This window comes from Vespa mandarinia, chromosome 16, assembly GCF_050613455.1.
Source record: "Vespa mandarinia isolate Hongniang chromosome 16, ASM5061345v1, whole genome shotgun sequence".
In the NCBI taxonomy this organism is placed as follows: Eukaryota; Metazoa; Arthropoda; class Insecta; order Hymenoptera; family Vespidae; genus Vespa; species Vespa mandarinia.
This window is the reverse complement of record NC_140825.1, coordinates 572501-594514: the sequence shown is the minus strand read 5'-3', so window position 1 is coordinate 594514 and position 22014 is coordinate 572501. Positions and strand designations below refer to the sequence as shown.

Below are 22014 nucleotides of genomic sequence, written 5' to 3'. Positions count from 1 at the left end.
TAGAATTCTTGATTGCCATCCGAATACATTGACTTTTTTACATGAAGTCACAATTAGTAAATCACAATGGTAGACGATTGCAACATCTTTAAAAGAATCAAAATATCTTAAGTAACAATATTTCGTGAATCATTATATAATATCGAACATACTTCTTTAGAAATGGGTAGAGATATGCAGCAATAAAAAAAAGAAATACAAACTAAATTTAACTTTGATTTTGTTATATTCGGGAACGTTACATTTCTTTAATATAAATGAAATAATAATAATAATTATTATTATTGATTGAATATTATTGACTAAATTTTATTGGTATTCTAAATGTAATTATTATAAATTAAATTCAATTATATATATTTTGAACCATTGGTATTCTGTGAAAAAAAAACATAATATATATTATATAAAAAATAAAAAATAATAATAATAATAATAATTATAAAAATCATAGCAATTAATTACTTGTTTAATGTAAATAAATGAAAGCTATACGAATTTATTGTCTCTAAACGATCGAATGTTTTGTTTAATATATTTATGCGATAAATATTAATCATTCTTTGTAAAGATTTATATTCCGATATAGGAAAAATACCAGGAATAATTGGAATTTCTAAATTTCTACAATCATTAACAAAGTTTATAAATGTATTATGAAATATTTGTGTTATAATAAAATCTTCACCTGCGTCAACCTATAAGTAATTGATATTAAATTATAATTTATATATTAGACATATACTTATATCTAACAAATCTTATTCCTATAATAAATAAGAAATAATTACATCAGAAATAGTTTGTCGGTATGATGTAATATCATCGGTAACGATTCTAATATTATATCGATATGGGGAATCATTTATAAATAAATAAATAAGTTTGGTTATATTCAATATTTTTATTCGTAGAATTAGTACGTTTTTCTTATATATACAACCAAACTTATGTTACGTTCAAATCACACACTCAAATACATAACATACGTGCGATACATCAAACGTAGTAACTGTTTTATTTACATGTAATAATCGAAAATCGAAAGATATCGAAAAGGGCCATAAACGAGATCGAGAATCGTAATAATAAATCTCGAAATATTACACGTTCTTATTGGTAATAAAATTTGAACTCGGCGTTGATCGCACGATCTAACGTAGTAGCGTACGATCCGAAAGAAGATCTCTCGGTATGTAAATAGAAAAAGAATATTTACTATACGACGAACGATTATATTATAGGAAATTCGAAGCAAGTGTTACCTTGATCGAAAGATCAATATTCCAGAAAGCCGATTTATCGATAAGTTCGAAAGAATCTCGTCGCAATACGAGATCGTGACAAAAACAGTATATACTAATCTTTTATTATATGAATTCAATTGTAATATTCATTACAATTCGATTATTCTAGTCTTCTTTTATTTTATTAAGCAATTTAATTATTTGGATAGAGAGACGAAGCTCGATCTCGTTCACGTACGTATATAACCATTAGATATATTGAAGAAAGAAAAAAATAATATATACAGTCAGCAAAATAGATTTACAATCCATATCTTATTACAGTTTACAAATTGAAGAACATATATGTTATTTGTAATATGAAAAAAAAATATCGATCGATAAAGCAAATTAATGCTTTTCAATAAAAATATTCATACACACACACACACACACACATACAAGTTCAAATGAAAGGTAGATAGTTATATACATGCATATATACATATACATATATGGATATATATATATATAAATATACGTGCGTAAATATAATATGTGTTATATAAATAAAAGTGTGAAATTGTAAGTGGAAAGGTGGGATTAAGAAGGGAGAACTAAATACGTGACCTCGAAATGAGTCGTTCATAAAAATATAAACAGTGGGAAGGATCGACAACGAAAAATTGGTAGTGGAGCAGCGAGTGTGTTTACGGTGTGCACGAGGGAGTGAGAGAGAAAGGAAAGTACAGGTTCTTCGGAGAGCGAGTGAACGAACGATAGAAAGAGATAGACAGTGAGTGAGGGGAAAGAAGTAAGAGAGCGAGAGGGAAGAGAGCAGGTTAGAACCGGCCAGAAGTAAACGTGCACGTGTCGAAAGATAATCACGACCACCTTTGTATCATCCATGTGTTCGATATTTATTTCTCATTCATTCTCGTCAGTTTTATCGTTCTCATTCGTTGGGTTACGTAAAATTTTGGAGGGAAAACATCGAACCCGTTTTAACATCAACGTGTGACATCAGTTAAATTTTACGAAGAGAAACAAGTTCGGTGGAAGGAGCGGAGGGGTAAGGAAAGAAGGAAGAAGAAATTTTTTGCCTCTCGAAGACGAAGGGCCTTCTTTGGACTATCATGGCGACTTTTAAGGATCTTAAAAATGACTGGACAGCCTTGTGTCAAAATACCACCGATTGTTGGACCGAATCTGGTGATTATCATTTTATCATTCCTTTTTCTTTTTAATATTTTTCATACAATTCGTTAAAAATATTCGTTAAAATGCAAATATATGTATGTACGTACATATAGGTTAGAGTTTAACCTTTAAGATCGAGATTGTGTAAACAATGTAAACGATGTATTATTATCCATCGGGATATACATATAATCGTCTATACGAGTTAAGATCGTATATATCGTTTTACCATGTGTAGTTGAACGTTCGAGTTAGATTAGGATATGGGATTTCATTCTTGTTCAAATAAGATTAAGAGTTGTAAGAGTAAGTATGTATATCTTTTTTTTTTCTTTCCTATGTTAAAACGAGATAACAACATTGTAATCTCGCGACGTAACAAGAGGTTATCCGTCGTTTAAATTTATTTTAATTGAAGAAAATGACAAAGTTTCAAATTAAACGAAATCATCGATAAAGTTTTCGCTTCCTCTCTCTCTCTCTCTTTCTCTTTCTCTGGCATTTTATAATACGTTACATGTTAAAATTACATAGGTAAATTAAAATTAAATAGGTTACGTTGTTGGTGTTTTCTCGTCCATCCAAGTTTATGGCGATCCTATATAATTATGCAATAGTGTTAAAGAGTCGACTATATGGGTGTACAGGTATGTGTTAATTTGATACATGTACATGTATAGATATGTATATATGTAAAAAGGACGGAACGTGCTCTCGCAGGTGTTGTCGAAGGTTGCCGAGGAGACATACTCGACCGTTACTCTGGAACGTTTCTTTGCGATTACCGGTTTATCTCTTTCTCACTCTATCTCTTCGTCGTAAGTGGAAACTTATTCTAAAAACGAATATCGCAACGTAAACGAGTGATAGTACGCGCAAGATCGATTAGCATAAACTTGCTATGCGTTACGAACGATCCCTTTGCTGTTCTCTTTAAGGACCCTGGACTACATAAAAAAATACTTTTGTAATATAAATTCATAATTGAAATTAGATGTAAGGTTAATTAATTCGAATTAGGTATAATTACATGAATGATAATATTAATTAAATAATGATTATACTTATAGAAATATTACAAAGTGTGTGTGTGTGTGTGTAAATATTATATATTTATATTCAAATATAGATAAACAATATATGGATAATATAAATCAATATGTGATATGATATGTTTATATTAACAAGTAATATCTATTTCATATATTACAATATTATAAATTATCAAGTATATGTATTATATATACATATATTGTTTATCTTAAGGATATAGGATGGAATACTCAACCATGCAATAGGATTTTCTTCACTTACGTGCTTTTCCTTCTAATGTAAAATGATGTAATTCTCTCTCTCTCTCTCTTTCTCTCACTCATTCACTCACTCACTCACTCTCTCTCTCTCTCTTTCTCTGCATGTGCGATCTCGATTTCCCCCGTTGAGATATACACTCTTACCGCTTAGATCACGTTTCTTGTTTCTTCCTTCACTTCTCGTACAATTATGCAGTCCACCTATAATTTCAGAGAACACTTCTTAAATTATTATGATCTATCGCTGTTCGAATAAAAAAACATAAAAGTTTTGGAACTCAAGGTTGTAGTTTGGACAATTAAATAATAAGATAATACCGAGAGATTATATATTGAGTTGATTGAAATAAGACAATATTTCATAATTATATGATATTTATAAATAATAATACGAATATAGATAGATGAAGGATAATATTAAATTGATCAAGATATATGCTGATCAACAATTATACATGTGGGTTGCTCATCTATGGTATGTGTGTGTGTGTGTGTGTGTATGTGTGTATCTATATATTTTTATTATTAATACAATCGAGGGAAACAATCGTGCGAATAAATAGCGTTATAATCGGGACTGCAAATAGTGTGTAACGTTACGATCACGTCGCGCCTGTAATGCGGACTACTACCGTATTTGTTCTTTATTACGAACCGTATATCGTACATCTAATAGTCGTTCTTTCCTTTTTTGAAATCGGCTTCTCTCTTTCCGAGATGTATCGCTCACTTTATCTTTTTAGTTTCTTTCGTATCGATGTATTTCTTACTTACTGTGAAATCAAGATTTTGTTGATTGGTAGCATGATTTCTTTTTACCGACGGAGGAAACTAAAGTTTGTTATTAAAAAAGTAACTAGATAATTGATCGCGTTTTATTATCAATATTCAAGATACGTTTTCTTCAACTCCGTATATATATATAATTTTTCATTAGTAAACGTCTAATACATGTTTCGTGAACAAATTTTAAAGTTTGTATGCTATATTAAGTGACCGTATAAAAATGTATTGCATTAATATAAATTTCATTTTTAAAATATTAAATATGTGGAGATTTATTATATTAAATATATATTTAATGTACAGATTTATACATTAAATGTGTGAGTTTTTTTTTTGAAGTCGAATCAAATATTAGATTACAAGGACGCGAGCTTTTTGAGAGGAAATCGAATAGTATTATATCAATAGAAATTATACTTTTTCAGATTATATATAACTACCGGTCTAGAAATTGTTTTTACGATCGAACAGATAAAATTAATTCGTATATTTTACAAGTTTGAAATAGTAATTTTCAGCCCACTCTGTACATTTAATAAGGGTTGTAATATCAATCGAAAGTTTATCAAACTTTACGATTATGTTATAGTAATCGTAATTTTTTAAAAATATAATTTGTTATAATTACAGCAATATTCAGCTTGATTTTATTGATTATCTTAATATCGCTATTGCCGCTTTCTAAAAGCCACACGAAAGTCTTTCGCTTATCTACATTATCTACATATATTATATACATATACATATAGATGTATGTATTTAGAAGGGAACGACAGAGTCCAAGCGACATAGGAACGATCTTTCTTTCTTCGGGGTTTTTCTATCGTCGATTAGGAGGGCGCCGTAGCCACGTAAAAGGTAGGACTCGGCCGATTAGAAAGTTTCAATCGCGCGTACACTTCGAATGCATTTGCAACGAAACAAAACGAAATGGGTATCTTGTTCAACGATATTTGCTTCTGTTCGTCGTTTGAGCTTCCTATTTGCCGGTTCCGATATCAACATGCCAATTACACTTTGTAAACGCTACCAATTACGCCAAGTCTTTCATGTATCTTTCGTTCTTCTTAAATGTTTCAAGATAAGCCGACAGATCGATGAGATGTGTGTGTATGTGTGTGTACACACACATATATATATATATTTACGCGAGCTCACGTGTATATATTGTGCTTTTCATTAGAAGCTAATCAATTTGAATTACTTATCCTATAAGAAGCAAGAATAATTTTTTTTCCTAAAAAAATTTAATATTTCTTTTATCATTGGACCTGTATATTTTTTATTTGGTTGTTGTTTTATCATCAAAAAATAATTTCGAGAATTTGTTAGAGAAAAAGATGGAGAAACAGTTTTTGTCGATTTTGGAAAAATTCAGCTAGGGAAGAATTAAAATAATCGATGATAAAATATAAATGATTTTATTATTGCGCATTGAAGTTGGCATGTTACTTCATGATGATCTTAGTAATAGACGTATAATTTTTATTAAAACTTATTCAATCCACATGAAAGATACCTGATGGACGCCCTACGTAACATTACACCTTTAATGAGAGCACGATACCTTGAAGGAAGAGCATTGAATGGAATGCTGTACGTTGCCTTTTTCTGAATCAAGTTTGAAAGTCTTGCTATCACCGGAGAAATCACGTCACTCCTAACAAGTATTGAAAACACCATGGAAGCTGACCCGAATATAGATAATCGATTATGAAATAAGTAGTGCCAGTGGAGTACTTTTGCACAATGTGGAGAACTTTTACAATCGAATAGCTAAAGAAAACAAATTTTTATATTCCCTCATCGTCTTTTATCGAGCAGACGTGCGGATGTACGACTTTTCGGTTATCATACGCCTGACTAGATTCAGATACACAAGAAAATGTAGTAATTATAAAAATATTTATATTTATATCTATATTTTCGAAAGGAAGTAGAACTTTCTCATTACTTTTCTCTTACTTATCGACAACCACGTATTATTATTTGTATTAATTTCTTTTTCTCTCTATAAAACATTGAACGAGTTTGAAAGAGCATTACTTGTTTGTCCGACTTGCTGTCCATATTTGTTCGTTTGGATATTTACAATCCGATGTTTCTATTTATTCAATTAATCTCGGTATAGCCGGGTCGCTCTCTCTTTCCCTCTGTCACCATTCGATTCCGATTGATCGTCGAGTTCGAATATTCGGGACATTCCAACTATCATTGCGTATTGGCATTATCATTATGCTCTTCTCTAGGGAGTCATTAATGGGAAAAGAAATCGACGATCATGCGATGCTCGCCGCAGATAATTTTCTGTTACAAATTAATCACTGGTGTAGCGTCGGTATATATGCATTTGTATATATGCATCTGTGTATATACATATATATATATATATATATATATATATATATATATATATATGCATCATATAGGTACATTCAGATCTTCCAATTTTAATATTGATCTTTTAGTTTGCTGTCGGCATATTTGATTTCGTTTCGATAGCTACCTGTTTACTTATCGATTTACGTTGTTCTTAGACTCTCGAGATAATTCGTTGTTGAGAATTATAATATATTTCAATGATCAGAATAATAAGTATGTCTTTTATTCAATAATATTTGAGTCATTTAATTTGTCTCTTTAATAATATATACATACGTACGTTAGTGCAAGTTCAAAGAGGTCTCTCGATTGTTTTTACATTTTTTAGATTATTTCTATATTTTATTTTTGAGGAATATATCAGATTCTAGCGATCAGTCTTCGAGTAAGTTCGTCTGCACAATTTGTGAAGGTAATTGATGTTGGATGCGCGAGACAGCTATTGATTAGGTCGTAATTAGATATAGGTCATTTGGGAAAGTAAAACGAGTATTAATTAACTTTGTATAAATGAAATTTTATATTTAATTAAATTTTATTAAATTTTATATTCTTTTTTAATTTCTCGTTATGAACAATTTAATGAAATTAATATAAATGTCATTTTAATGTTCATACGCGTGCATACGTAATAAAGACGCAGTAAAATAAAAACGTAAGATCGATACATGATCGATCATCGCGGAATGAGATCGATGATCGAGAAACGAAGATACCTCCATTCTTTTTTTCCACTTCCTTTTCTATAAGCGAAGGAGAAAGGCGAAACATTTTAACTATGCTCTATTTCGAATAAGATAATTCGTAATAAGCATGACCACCCACTCGTCACCGTACATTGACTCCTACCGTCGAAAGTTCAAATTATTAGTTTAGCCTAATTTCACTTTGCATTTGGTCTCACAATCTCTTGTATTTTTTTCTTTTTATTACTCATCCGTTTTTTGTTCATTCTGTTAATCGTAAATTTACGAAATAACATCCTCGAATCTACTTGATAAGTTGATAGACAATAAATTATTTCGTTTGGACGTATATATATCCAAAGAGAAGAATCCAATGATTTCAAGGATACTTCTCAAAGTGAAAGAAGAGTTCCCACGAGCGAGAAAAATAAAGAATGCGAACATTGTTCTATTTTTTTTTTTCTTTTACGATTTTTCGACTTCGCATGACGTCCAATTCGAAAGTTAAACTTTTAGAAATCATCGATTGTGATATACTCGAAAAATCGATCACATCTCGCTCATTAGTTTGACTCGTAGAGATCGGAAACATTGTTATCTCAATACTACGATCAATTTCTTTCACTCGAAGCGAAAGCACGTGTTCGATCTTTCGTGTCGTTCGAATTACAGGTTTTAAACCGGATTTATTTTCTGCCAATTGTTAATACATTATGGATGAACGACGTGACGTATATCTAAGATTTTATCTATGTGTTTGTGATCGCGCACACGCGTTTTAATAATATATAATATAAATAATAAATATTGCGGAAAGTGAATGTTTGTTTTATATTAAATGATATTTAATAAGAGATAATTGGCACCCATTTCATTTGCTCTTTTTTGGTTAACAAAAGACCAGGTGTAATTTCAAAATATTTAACGCAAACTCATAGTTATCTACTTAGTTGCATTAATGCTACTAAATCTGTTTTGCAACTCGTTAATATTTTTTTTACTATATAGTAAAATTACAATCTCCCAGGAACTTCTTTACTATTCGAAAGGAAAAAAATATTTGAAAGGAAAAAAATATAAGCATAAAAAAATCTTGAAGAAGTATTTAATCAATTTGTAAAATCATCCAGGAACTTTTGATTCAATCTTTATAAATTAATAATATTTTTTATAAACTTTAAATGAGCAGAATTAATTGTAAACTTGGAATATATGAATTCGCATATTTAAAGAGATAATTAATGACGTAAGAACGATGAGCGTTGATAAAAAAGAACTTTTTTGTTTAACAATTGTTACCAATATTGTTACCAGTTTGTTAATCTTATACAAAAAGAAAAAAAAAAGAAAAAGTAAAAACTTCCATATTTGTAAGATCGATCGCGGTTACAGAGATTTCTTCTATACCCTGTCACCAATCAGCTGGTTACATCTATTTATATATCTGTCTGTCTTTAGAAGCTTTGAGTCGGAGTATATATATGTATGTACATACAGAGTATATATATATATATATATATGTATATATACGTATATACGCATTAATGTATAAACTTTTACGTTCGTGGTCAAAGCACGCTGCTCATCTTTCTGCCTGACCTTTCGTGACTGGAACACTTTGCATTTTTTTCCGGTAGCTTCTTTTTCTTAGCAACGACTTTATAGAAGCAGAGAATTGACGATGGAAAGTCCTAATTTATTCGGAGAAAATCGACTTTCCGTTTGCAATCATGTATCTTTTTGTTCGTTATAATAAATATGTCTTTTAGTTTTCTTTTTTTTTTCTCTCTCTCTCTCTCCCTCTGTTACAAGTAATTTTCTTATAATAAGAAAATTTGGTACAGTGTTGTATATCAAGAATTATAAATATTATATCACTAAATATAGTACGTATATAGATATATAATACCATATAACGTATATATTATTGATATTAAAGAATTAAGATAATAATAATAATAATAATAATAATAATAATAATAACAATAATCCAAGCTTTTAATGAAATATTATTATTTAATTAGCTTATGTAATAAAATAATAATATTATTATGTATTAATATTTAACAAGTGTTTGATTTTATAATTATTGGATTCCATAGAAAAAAAAAAATAAAAAAAACAAAAAACAAAAACAAAATTGGATATTCTCTATATCCTAATAGAAAAGGATATACCATAGTAACATAATGCTATAAGATTTACGTTCGTCTGCATTACTTGCTATTAGTGATTTTAATCGATAAGGGTGTGTTTACGATGTGCGATGACAGCGGTACGTTGCTTTAACCGTTAAATTCGCGTAAAGATATCCCAGAGACGTTTAGAAGTCTTACTGTATAAGCGATGATAGATGATATGCATTTCTAAGCTTTATCGAGATATTTAGTAATGGATATCTTTGTAATTTTCTCAAATGGTTCATTTTATTGCGGAAGAAACAAAGGATTTTATTTATTTATTAATTCATCCGATTTCATATATATATATATATATGTTCTAATTTGTAGATTAGTCAAAAGTAAAAATAATTAAAAAAAACAAAAAGATAGTAACGAATAGTTATCGTAAAAAAGTAAGTTATTAATATACTAATTTTTCAAGTCACATTTATATATTTCCTACATAAATTAATTAATTCATTTTTTAAATTCAATTTGATCTAATGTAGATTAGACAAGAAATAATTAATATTCTTGTGGTTTATATAAGGAGTCCCATAAATATATATTACTTTATCGAATTTCGATCTAATTTCTTCTAATTACATCTAATTTGTAAATTGAGTCAATATAAATTCATAATTGAACGGATCGAAGATGATTTAGAATTTGATTAGAGCATGCGATATAGTGACAATCTCTGAACACGATTAGCTGGTACATACATACGTATACGTATATGTATGTGTGTATAAAGTTTTATATATATATATATATATATATATATATATATATATATACATATATATACATATGTGTGGGATTTCTTCTTTCCAGTCAGTCTTCCGAAAGGATATCTGACGAAAGAAAAATAAGAATTCCGATAATAGGTTTAGCATGGAAGGAAATTTCTCTTCACGGAAATGTAATATATCCTAATAAATGAAGAAAAAAAAAAAGAAACATCGATACAGTAGGACACTAAACTCAGTTAGACGCTGATAATCTTTTTCTCTTTCACTTGATCTTTGTCTCGCCGTGAGACACTTGTTCGCTATTCGGATGTTTACATTATTATTAGGCCGTCGTCCTATACTCCACTTGTATACGCTACTCTTGCTTACATACTCTCTATTTAAAGTTTTATCCAACTTGTCCCTTTGCACATCATATGTATATATATATATATATATATATATATATATATATACCTGCACACACACACACGCAAGTAGAAAAGTAGACCAAAGAGATCGATTTTCTTAGGTCGAAGACCTGATTCTTCCATTAGCAAGGTGATTTCTCGCGATGAAATTCTTTTCTAAATGATTTGATAATCAACTTTAAATTTTATTCGTTTTTGTTTTTTAATGAAACTTCAATTGAAAAATCACATCTATAATCGGACGGCGAATGACGTTAAATCGTATGTCTTATCGAATATATGCTGACGAAAGTGGCAACACATTAATCGCGCGTATTCGACTATTAATCATTTCTACTTAAACGACAACACATCGGTGAATGACGATGACTCGCAGAAAATCATAGCATTCTTGCTGTTATGCTATGCTCTATCTAAGTACCTACGTATTTCCTTATTATTTATCCTCCAGTCATTCGGGAAGTATGAAACGTTGATTCGTAACGATGTAACGCATTAATTTTACGTATATTTATCAATCTATGTATTTTTTTACGTGTGTATTAAATTAAAAAATATCAGACGTTTATTGAAAAACTAATTCATTCTGAGTAGAAAGTGCATTTTGACGGAAGTAATTTTATCAAAATATTTTTTTCTCATAATACTTTCATCGTAAAATGCATAAAACGTAATTAATTTCTTTATCGTAATCATTTCAATTTTGTTTACAATATTCATTGTAATAATTAATTCACGTAATTTTTATTCGATATCAAATAATAACAAACACTTTTTTAATTATGATAACGATCGACGTTCTTTTGTCTTTGTGATACTTCATCTTTTCTTTTTTATTACATAACTTTTATTATTTCGTTATCAGTAATTTTGTCAATTAAATTGCTCTGCTGCATTCTTTTTGAATAGATTTTTTTTCTTTCAATCAAATAAGAAAGAAAATGAGGAAAGGAAGAAGAAAGAGAGATCGTAACTTTCGTAATGTTTCTTGGCGTGTGCAACTAGTTACCGAGACTACTGCAGTTATATAGGATGCACACGGTATTTGTGCAAGGCGAGTTTATCTTTCAAGTCATACGAGTTATTTAATAGGAGACACTTAACGCCGTAAACGATACCTCGGATACACTTTGTAGTTTATTAAAGTGGAAATAAATGTACGTGGCGTTCAACGGCACGCACATTTCCTGTATAACGCGTTAGAGAAATTGAAAAATGATACATCCTCTTGCTTCTCTCTCTCCCTCCTTCTGTAGTTCAGTCCTTCACTACCAGCGAATGTTTCATGTAAAGCCACGTTTTTGAAAATTTCAACGTCATCTTATACATATCCATCTGTCGAACTATTTAAACGAACTATTTCTTCTTTTTTTATTTATTTTTATTCATTTATAGTTCCATTACCGATAAGTTTGTTCGTTTAGATTATTTTTTAATGCACGATTAAAAGGTGATCTTAATTCAAATCAATTATGCTCTTTTTCGAGAACTTTTCAAGCCAATTTGTATTCTCTTTCAAATTGTCAAAATAGAAGAGCCTTGCTTGTAAAACTGTAAAGCTTAACTAGTATTTAATTTAATTTACATAATTACTTTCAAACACATAACTAAGAGAGAGGGAGAGAGAAAGAGAGAGAGAGAGAAAAGAAAGTGAATAGAACTTGTTGGGAAATTATTTTCGATTAATTGATTATCAGGCGTCAACACATTTGTTTTCTTTTTTTATTTTTTCTTGTCCTTCATCTTTTTTGGTACGTGCATCGATCCTCGTACGGGAAGAAACTCGGTGAACGCGGCGTAAGCGTGACACAATGGTTACGCGCTTACATCATTCGTTACGACAGCAAAGAAGACGATGTAACGCGAACGAGAACGTAAGCCATTGGCGAAAGGCTGATTCGAAGAAATTTTCATATAGATATAAAAACACGCGTAAATATATTATTCCGATTAAAATAATAATTACGAAATGTATATTTCTTCTTCTTCTTCTTTCTTCTATTCATTCTTATGCGTAAAGATATTCGATCGTAAAAAAAATTGATTACAGGTAATTTATACGAGATAGAAGCGAAGAAATTTTTTTTAATTCGCTTTTCTTTTATCTATTATATTTGCGAATTATTTAAAATTGTTCATTATCATTTATATATTCCGATTGAAATAATAATTGGGAGACACATTATTCCCCTTCTCCTTCTGTTCGTGTTGCCTCATCCTTTAATCTATATGATTATAAGAACAAAAAGGGCACAGATGCGATTGTTTAAACATTCGAACTAACTATCCTCGGCCAGTAGGCATCTTTCCTTCCCTTTCCATGCTCTGATTGTACTTCAATTACACCCTTTACATTCTCTTTCCTAATCTCATCATTGTCTTCGCGAATAGATGAAGATTGAAGCGCTTGAATGTTAATCAACTTGCATCTTTTGGGCTCGAATCATCCAGACATTCAGAATCTTATTAAATGCTACTCATATTCAATATGTACATTATCAAGAACATCGACGATTGTATTTCACTTTAATAAAAATACTGTGATAACTCTAATCAACTAAGAAAGTGAGCTTCTTGCGTCATTTATTTCGCAAAGTCACTATCCATACGTGGTATATGGTCTTTCGAGCGGGATATTGATAAATATCAGTGAGAAAAAACGGGACACGTGACATTATGACAACGTACACTCTGTGTACGTTGTCATAATCACGCGTATGCAAAACATTGCAAATTGTCGTTACAGTAGCACGCATCGCATGAAAAAAAAAAAAAAAAAAAAAAAAAAAAGAAACGTTTCTAAGTCGACGTCGGATAGCAACGAAGGGATTTAACGTTGCGAATGACAGCGCAAGGAGGAAGAGATTTTCACGGCGGCCGGTTCGATATCTATGGCATTTGGTAAGTCTCCAATCACATTTTTATCCTTTTTTCCTCTGTCACTCCTAGACGATAGCACCGTCTTGATATCATGTCAAGGCGCGGAATCAATTCCACGACTATCGCACAATTGCAAATCGATTTAGCGGAAAGAATTTTCACACGAAGAAAGGGCAAGTTTCGAAGAATTGCATTTGAAAATCTATTTCTCGATTCGATGAGGTCATATTGATTCGCGAGGGATCAGAAGAAGAAGATGATCGACAACGAGCAAACAACAGTCTGCGATTTTACCGAAGGTCGAATTGCCAATGTTGTTCAGGCGTTTACGAAGTAAGGAACGGTATTCGTCCCGCGACACATTTCATTCGCTTATATATAATGCTAGAGCAGCAAAATCATGCAAAAGCATAAAAGTTTTACTATTTGAAATCTTTGCTCGGTGGTGAAGTCGAATGATTATCTGCCATGGCTTGGCAGATGCTTCGACGAAGATACGACAAGAGAACGATTGATCGTTAAAAGCGATCGTAAAGGCGATTTTCGATCTGCCCTACGTATTTAAGGAAAATCATGCATCATTGCGATCGTTCGTCGAAGTACAAGCGCGAAAAAAACTTAAAAGCCCTGACTCGAGGGACGGATGATCTACTCGTGTATCACAAACAAACTTGACGTTATCACAAATCGAGAATGAGGAAAAAATCCTAAGATGTTTAAGGAAATGCAGGATTTAAGAAGCTTTTTGAAAGACAGGTGTCGTAAGATTCGAAATCATTCAAGGGAAGGTCGACGCAGGCATCAAAACTTTCAGACGTGCGTATTAAAAGCGCGTAAACGAACGCGACTCTCCAACATTTTCTCAGGAAATTTTCTCCAATTACCGTGGACATGATTTGAAGGATCGTATGTGAAGCGAATCATTAGATCCATAAATGAGTCGCAAGTTAATCGAAGCAACGATCGAGCAATGTTTTGAGATCATTGGAAAGACAAAATTTTGGGAAAATTGTCTGTGCACTAATCAATACCTTGCTTCGCGTCATTGGAACCAATAGTATCAAACGTAGCTAGATTTCCCGCTACGACATGTTCTTACCGATGGCTGTAAATACAACTTCTAATAAAGTATAATAAGCAGCTAATTGTCGAGTTAAGGGTTTTGACCACCTTAGGAATTTTAAAAAATCGATCTTTTTTTTTTGCATTTTTATTAACTTCGAAGTTTCGCGAACAATTTAAACCATATCCGAAAAATTGACGAATTTATAGGTGTTTCTTTTGGGTAGTACGGTCGGGCAGCTGCGAATTGCGATGAGTCGCTTGATTCGACTCGGCGTACATATGTATTTGATCAGACGCGCATACCCGTTCTATTGTGTCCTTTTATATGTATGCGAAATTCTAAACTTTGTCATTGTTTTTTTCTGCAATCAGTAACATTGTGAAACGCGATGCGATGCAACGGCGACGCGAATTTCATTGAATCGCTTTTCTTTAGTGATTTTGTGTGACTCCTATGAATCAATTAGTACCAATTCTAGTCCTTTCATTGAAAATAAATAAAAAATAAAGGCATAAACAAACGAATTATTTTAGCACTCCAATTGTTAGGAATTGGTTTACAAGGAATAGAAAAATTTTTTGGATTTATTGAAAGAGATGTACCAATCGTTTTACGATGCGTGTCATCGAGCACATTCACACTGCTGCAGAGAACGTGTGAAAAATGTCAATGGAAAATTGCTCCAAAGGAGGAATAAAAATTAACAGCAGAAATAGGGAAAGGTTTGATCATTTCTGAAGACGAAACTTGGTGCAAACGAGGCTTTTCTTTGCTTTGCGGCGTATCGACGATTATTGGGCAAATTATTCGGGCAAAGTGATAGATTTAATGAAATTATATCTTCGTATTGCAAAGCTTGTGTAAATCGGCTATCGTTGTTTGATGAATTTTGCATGAAAGTCGATAAGCAGCGTTGCGATAAAGCGGAGATTGGTGCGCAAGATAATACGAAAGACGTTCGTCAAGCACGTACAAAGGATTTCAAAATATTCATTCTGTTGTTGAAGGAACATCGTATGGGCCAGGAATCGTTGATTAAATGTGAGCAAAGAAAAAAATCTACTTTATCACCCAAATAATCAGACTCTTACTTTCTTTTGCGTTTTTTTCGAAACAATGTTTTTCGATCTAACCGAAAGAAACTAGCAGACTACATTATCTACAAAGTGGCGTACGATTTTTCCGACGCTTTTAATTAGTTTTTTTAATATTCATTTTTTTGTTATCAAATTTCCGTGCAAAAACAGTATTTCATTTACTCACCACCCATTTCTCAAGATAAAAAAAAAGAATCTGTACGCTACTTTATAGTCACGATATTTACGAATAAGAAAGTAATTTTTTTTTCTTTTTTTTGTTTTTTCTTTTTTTTTTATTCTTTCAGATGCACCATTACAGAGATTTATTTTCGTACAGCGACGCGCGTTCCGGCGGAGGATCTCTAAGGCGTTAGCTGTAGCGCCGTCATTTTTTAAATATTTATAAATAATTCTTATACTGTTTAAGCTATAAAGTACCGTGTGGCCAAAAATAAAAAAATATTCATTCGATACTTTTGAGTTTGTAGATTTTTAAAAATAAGCTAATTTTTGGAGCGCTCTGAGTGATCAGACCCCTCAAGACAACAACCGGTCAACTGATATCGCTAAACGGGCCTTCGAAGAAGAGGGTTATATTTCCGAGAAATGAGTGGGCGATCGATACGTTCTCTTTCATTCAAATATCGCATGCAGTCGACGCAGGGACTGTCAACGGGAGTTGCGTTTTGAAACGCGCTCAAACAAAAATATCTCGCGTAAGAGGAACTCCCTTCGACGTTGTTTACATCGACAATGATAGAAAGTTAATCAGAGCCGCAAGAGAATTGAAGGAAATGCAGACAGTTTTAGTTGAAATTGAGGCAGTGCTTAATTTCCGACTCCTCCACCTCATTATCTGACGATCTTAACGATTATATCCTTGCTATTTCCTGATTGGAGACAATTACGCCGCTCTTTCGGAGCCTATATTATTAAATACCAAAGAAAACCGGTTGAACTGCTTGAACAAATAAAGTAGCATTTTTAAGAAAATTCATTACTCGGCTATCTCAACGAGTTGCAGCAGCGAACCACATGGAAAAGTGAACACTACGCGTTTGCGCTGGTAATTTGGCACGAATCGAAACAATGTACACCCTGGGCTCCGACGGCGTCGTATGTACTGCCGCGATCAAAACTACTACTCTTTTTCTTTCTTTCCTTTCTCGTTCTTAGATATGCGTAAAATCATTCGATCGTAAAATTAATTGTAAGTAATTTATACCTGATATAGAAGCGAGCAATATTTTTTTAATTTCCTTTTTCTCTTTATTCATGAACGAATTATTTGAAATTATTCATTACCATTTTTAGATATCTATAATGATAAGCGTTTTTTCGTCTTTTACTTTGAACGTGATTTCGTCGTTCAATCGCATATATATATATATATATATATATATATATATATATATACATTTTACTTTCCTTTTTAGATTTTAATAGAAATATTTTACGTTTACTTTAGATTTCTTCGAACAATCGACGCGTTCTATCGTAAAAATTATTTCTCTTAACAGAAATATTACAAAAATTAATTGCATATCGATTATTGATAAATCTATATATCGAAATTATTTTAATTTTATATTATCTCGAAAAATCGAGGTAAGAACAAAAATCTTATCTCTAAACATATTACGTATAAAAATCATTGCAAATTCATATTAAACGAATATTGATTATCGACGAATCGAAATATTTACAATATTTTAACTTTCCATGAAGGAAATTCCAAAGAATTAACATTTTACAACTACTTCCTTTTCGTTTTACCAATCGCGTGAGTCATCGTCGGGGCCCGTTTCCGTCGGCTAACATAAGGCTTCGTAACGATACGAATATACATACATACAACAACCATGCAACGCAACAAACCATACTAATACATACGGGTATAGCAATGCGACGAGTGGCGCCCTCGTTAGGAATCGCGAACACGATCTCACGCCATACCTCACGTTGTCTTCGTGACGCAAAGTGGCCGAGGAAACGTCTTATAACACCTTCGAATCAAATATATCGCGGTCGAGAAATCACAGTGAAACGTCAACGAACCGAATGGAACGACTATAAAGAGAAAAAAGAAATAAGTAATAAAATATATAATATATATACATATATATATATATATATATATATATATATATGTAATTAATACAAAAGATTAAATATAATAAACACGTATTGGTTGTCACATGCACGCGCCTGAGTCCGATCTTTAGAACGAACCAGTCAGGAAAGCAGCAAGTGTCTCTGGTGTATATATAAACGTGTATGTGTGTGCGACGAACAGTATCGATCTACCGGCGCGAGAGATGCGCGTGCGTGGGTGTCTTTGACGCAAGGAGGACCACATAGAAGAGGGGCAGATTGTCGTCATTGCCGGCGTGTCTTTCGTGACGTATTCCGCGGTGCTGGTGAGACAGGGACATATAATATCAAATAATTTGAAGAAAGAAGAAGAAATTCGGAGAGTGTATTATAATAGTGACCAATTCTATAAGTTTCGTGCTTCTCTTCAAGAGAGACAGAGAGAGAGAGAGAGACAGAGACAGAGAGAGAGAGAGAGAGAGAGAGAGAGAGAGAGAGAGAGAGAGAGAGAGAGAAAGCGAGAGAGAAAAGAAGACTGAAATTCATCTTAATTCGTTATTTATTTTCTTTTCTTTTTTTTTCCTTTTTTTTTCTTTTTTAATAATTCAAAAAACGAGAATGAAGTGAAAAAGGAACTATTGAAAAAAAAAGAGAGAAAAAAAAATAGAAAAAAAAAGAAAGAGAAAAAAGGGGAAAAAAGAAGAAGAAACGAAGGACGCCCGGCATCGGTGACGTCACTGCATATTTCCTCTCTCTTTCTTTCTCTTTTTCGTCACTTAATAAGAGCGAGAACGAGAATAAGAGAGCGAGATAAATGCAGAGAAGCTTTAACCTTCTAGCTCGAGAACCGATCGATCGGGTGCGCGCGACGACGTACAGTACACAACGAAGCTCTTTTATCGGTCGGAAGAAAGTTTAAGGCCGTGCGGCAGCACCGATGGACAGGCGCCGTTCGTAGATTCAGGAAGCAAGGCGATTGGTTCGCGCACCGCTCTCGACCGTTCTTTGGCCCAATCGCCTGCCTCGTCTATTAACCCTTCCGGCCATTTTTGTTTTTGTTTTTGTTTTTGTTTTTGTTTTTGTTATCTTTCTCTTTCTTCCTCTCTTTTCGTTTCTTTTTTTTTCTTTTCTTTTTTTTTTTTATTTTTTTATTTTTTCGACGTCTCGCGAAAGGACCAATTTTATAATTATCGACAAAGAAAAAATGAGTCTCCTGTCTTCCAGCATCGGCAGCGTTCGCTGCTTAGCGGATGAGGAAGCTGATAACAACATGCTTCAGGGTAAATCTTTCTTATTCATTCGATCTCTTTCTATTTCTTGCTTTGCTTTGTTTTTTTTTTATTTTTTTTTTTTTTTGCTCTTTTTTTATATTAGACGCCAATCGAATCAAAACGATCGATCCGTCGAATGGTTCTGTCTGCTTTCATTGATCATTAGATCGCTAAGATCATATTTTATCAAAGAGGAACCTTGAGAGAGATTTTTTTTTTTATTATTACTATCATTATTATTATTATACAGATTATACATTAATATACAGATATTTTAAATCATACTCTTCATAGCGAAAAAATATAAAGATACTGTCCGAATATTAGTACGAGTAACTGATCTAATGTGAGATAATCTTTTGCATTATGATTACTTTCTTTATTTATCTTAGTTAATCATTCGTTAAATATCATAGACAAATATAGGAATCTTTTTACGTTAAAACTAGACAGAACTTTCCGACAGATATGAATATTCTGTAATTTATTACAAATCGTTCGAAGAAATGTGTATGACATAAATACTTTGATTTTTTCACGAAAAAATAATATTTGCGAAAAAATACGAGTAGGTTCCTATTTTGGTGGGAGATGGAGCTGAATCCTTGCAGAGGGAGAGAGACCTCGATCGATGTTACTTCCCTTGCAAAGGAGAGGGAGACTTCCCCCCTTTCTCCCCTCTCTCCCTTCCACCCTTTTTCGACCTTTACGCGACGATTCACAAGGCGCATGTTCTCGCTCTTCTCCAAGCTTGGATTTTGGCAAAGAGTGAGGGAAATGCGAACCTTATCGTTCAATACTCTCTTTTCACATAATTCGTTATATTTCATCTAGATATTTACACATATATCGCAATAATTCGAATCGAATTATCAAAAAAATTAATTGAATCGTTGTAAATCGGATCTGTTTTAACGATTATAAATTTGTAATGTCAGATAGATTTCGTTATATCATAATTAAATACACGTTCCTTATTAAATTTCCATTAGAATATATTATTCAATCTTATATTTACTTAAACGTTAAAACATCTAAACGAGGCATACATACGTAATTAGAGATCGAAACGATCAACTCTATAATTTATTTTATTCGATAGAATCGGCCGAAATAACCTTTTATACGTCTATATATATATATATATATATATATATATATATATATATATATATATATATGTATGTGTTGTTCATAACGAACGGTTCGCAAAAACAGGATACAAAGATTTCTTGGAATTTTTCCACAAGAGATTTCTATGAGGCTGTGCCTTGTAGGCTGTTGTCCTTGAATATATATTATCAATCAATCGTTGACTCTTGAACCAGTGATTACGAAGACTGCCGAGAGTTATCATTAATGTTACAGCTAAGCGATAAGCAATATTTCTCATTCGTTAAATATTATACGAACATATTTTTACGTATAACAAATCTAACACATTATATTATCTAATTCTATTAAGAGACAGAGAGAGTGATAGAGAGAGAGACAGAGAGAAAGAGAGAGAGAGAGAGAGAGGGAGACAGAGAGAGAGAGACGAAGAGAGAGAGAGATAACGTATTATCTCTCGAGAGAATTACATTACAGCTTTGACGACTTGTTCGATTAAATCTCAACAAGATTTTCTCGAACAAAAGTACATATTACATTGTATCTTGGATCGCATTTTACATATACCATAAATATTTATTTTTCTGCAACGTACCATCATTAATGATTTTATATATATATATATATATATATACATATATAAAACATAAAGTGTTTTATGAAAGGTGGGTATAAAAATCGTTATTAATATTTTATCTTTATTAATACTAGAGATACTTCTTACCGAAACGTTCTTTGCTTTGTATTTTTCTCTTTTATACAGCAATCCTTTGTTTTTTTTTATATATAGATATTTATAATTCCTGCTGATAGATTCTATTGTACGAATTGATGTCCGTGTATGTCGAGTAGAAGGGGAATTCTATCTCGAGACGCAGCATCCGAGACGGATCGATAATTTTGCACCAATGATATTAACAGAATGTACGTTCTCTTTTATCATTCAACAATAGTTTTTTTCTCGTTTACGGATATATTTGTTTCTAAGAAAATAGTACTATTTGGTGTAATACATATATTTTTATATCGTTTATTAAAATGTCATTCCGAATATTAATAATTTATTTTTTTTTTTGTTTTCTTTGAAAGTGATCGTATATCACATGTATAATTCGTATATCATATGTATAATTTTTTTTTCTTTCTTTTTTTTTTTTTTTTTTTTTTTTTATTACGTATCTTTACTTTATTCTAGCATCACGAAAAGGTTTACAGTTAGACCAAAAATATAAAATAAATTATAGTGACTTAAAAGTATATTTTTGTAAATTGAAAAGTAAAAAACTTTCACTTGATCTATTTGTCTTTTTATATTCTTTATCAAGGCCATAAGTCAAGAGAAAGATAAGCATTGATAGCTTCAACATATCTAGCATAATTTATCACTTCAAAAATAATATAATTATTTAATAAAAAACGGGAGTTGAATTAATTATTTTACAAATTTGAGAGTAGATCTATTTGAAGCGTTAGCCAGCCACGTTTAGCAGCCTTTCCTGTTGAGACAAGCGTACCTAATGCTACGTGACGTTGGAAGGAAGTGGTTGAGCATATTTATGATTCCTTCTTGAGACTGGAGGCATACCTTCGG

General features: G+C 31.8%; 1 protein-coding gene and 2 long non-coding RNA genes across 7 annotated transcripts in view; 2 read left to right on the top strand and 1 right to left on the bottom strand.

Moving 5' to 3' along the window:
* The first annotated feature begins 1157 nt into the window (after window positions 1–1157).
* centrocortin (cerebellar degeneration-related protein 2-like) overlaps window positions 1158–22014 on the top strand; it is a 50801-nt gene continuing 29944 nt past the window's right edge. Inside the window, exons 1-2 of one of the 3 annotated variants that reach the window (XM_085661999.1) lie at window positions 18113–18365; window positions 19264–19319. In XM_085661999.1, the coding sequence (XP_085518125.1) occupies window positions 19310–19319 (10 nt within the window). In that variant the 5' untranslated portion in view covers window positions 18113–18365; window positions 19264–19309. Of the gene's footprint in view, window positions 2439–18112; window positions 19320–22014 lie in introns of those variants that run through there. The other 2 variants (XM_035867553.2, XM_035867552.2) reach the window with 2 other exon arrangements.
* Window positions 3238–22014, bottom strand: part of LOC118442214 (uncharacterized) — a 29417-nt gene continuing 10640 nt past the window's right edge. The window contains exons 1-3 of one of the 3 annotated variants that reach the window (XR_014983122.1): window positions 17839–18056; window positions 3884–3940; window positions 3238–3373 (exon numbers count right to left, since the gene is read on the bottom strand). This is a non-coding gene — a long non-coding RNA (uncharacterized LOC118442214). Of the gene's footprint in view, window positions 3374–3468; window positions 3941–17838; window positions 18057–22014 lie in introns of those variants that run through there. The other 2 variants (XR_014983119.1, XR_014983121.1) reach the window with 2 other exon arrangements.
* Window positions 13713–16160, top strand: LOC146872484 (uncharacterized). The gene is made up of 2 exons (XR_014983065.1): window positions 13713–13821; window positions 15400–16160. It is a non-coding gene; the product is annotated as an uncharacterized LOC146872484 (long non-coding RNA).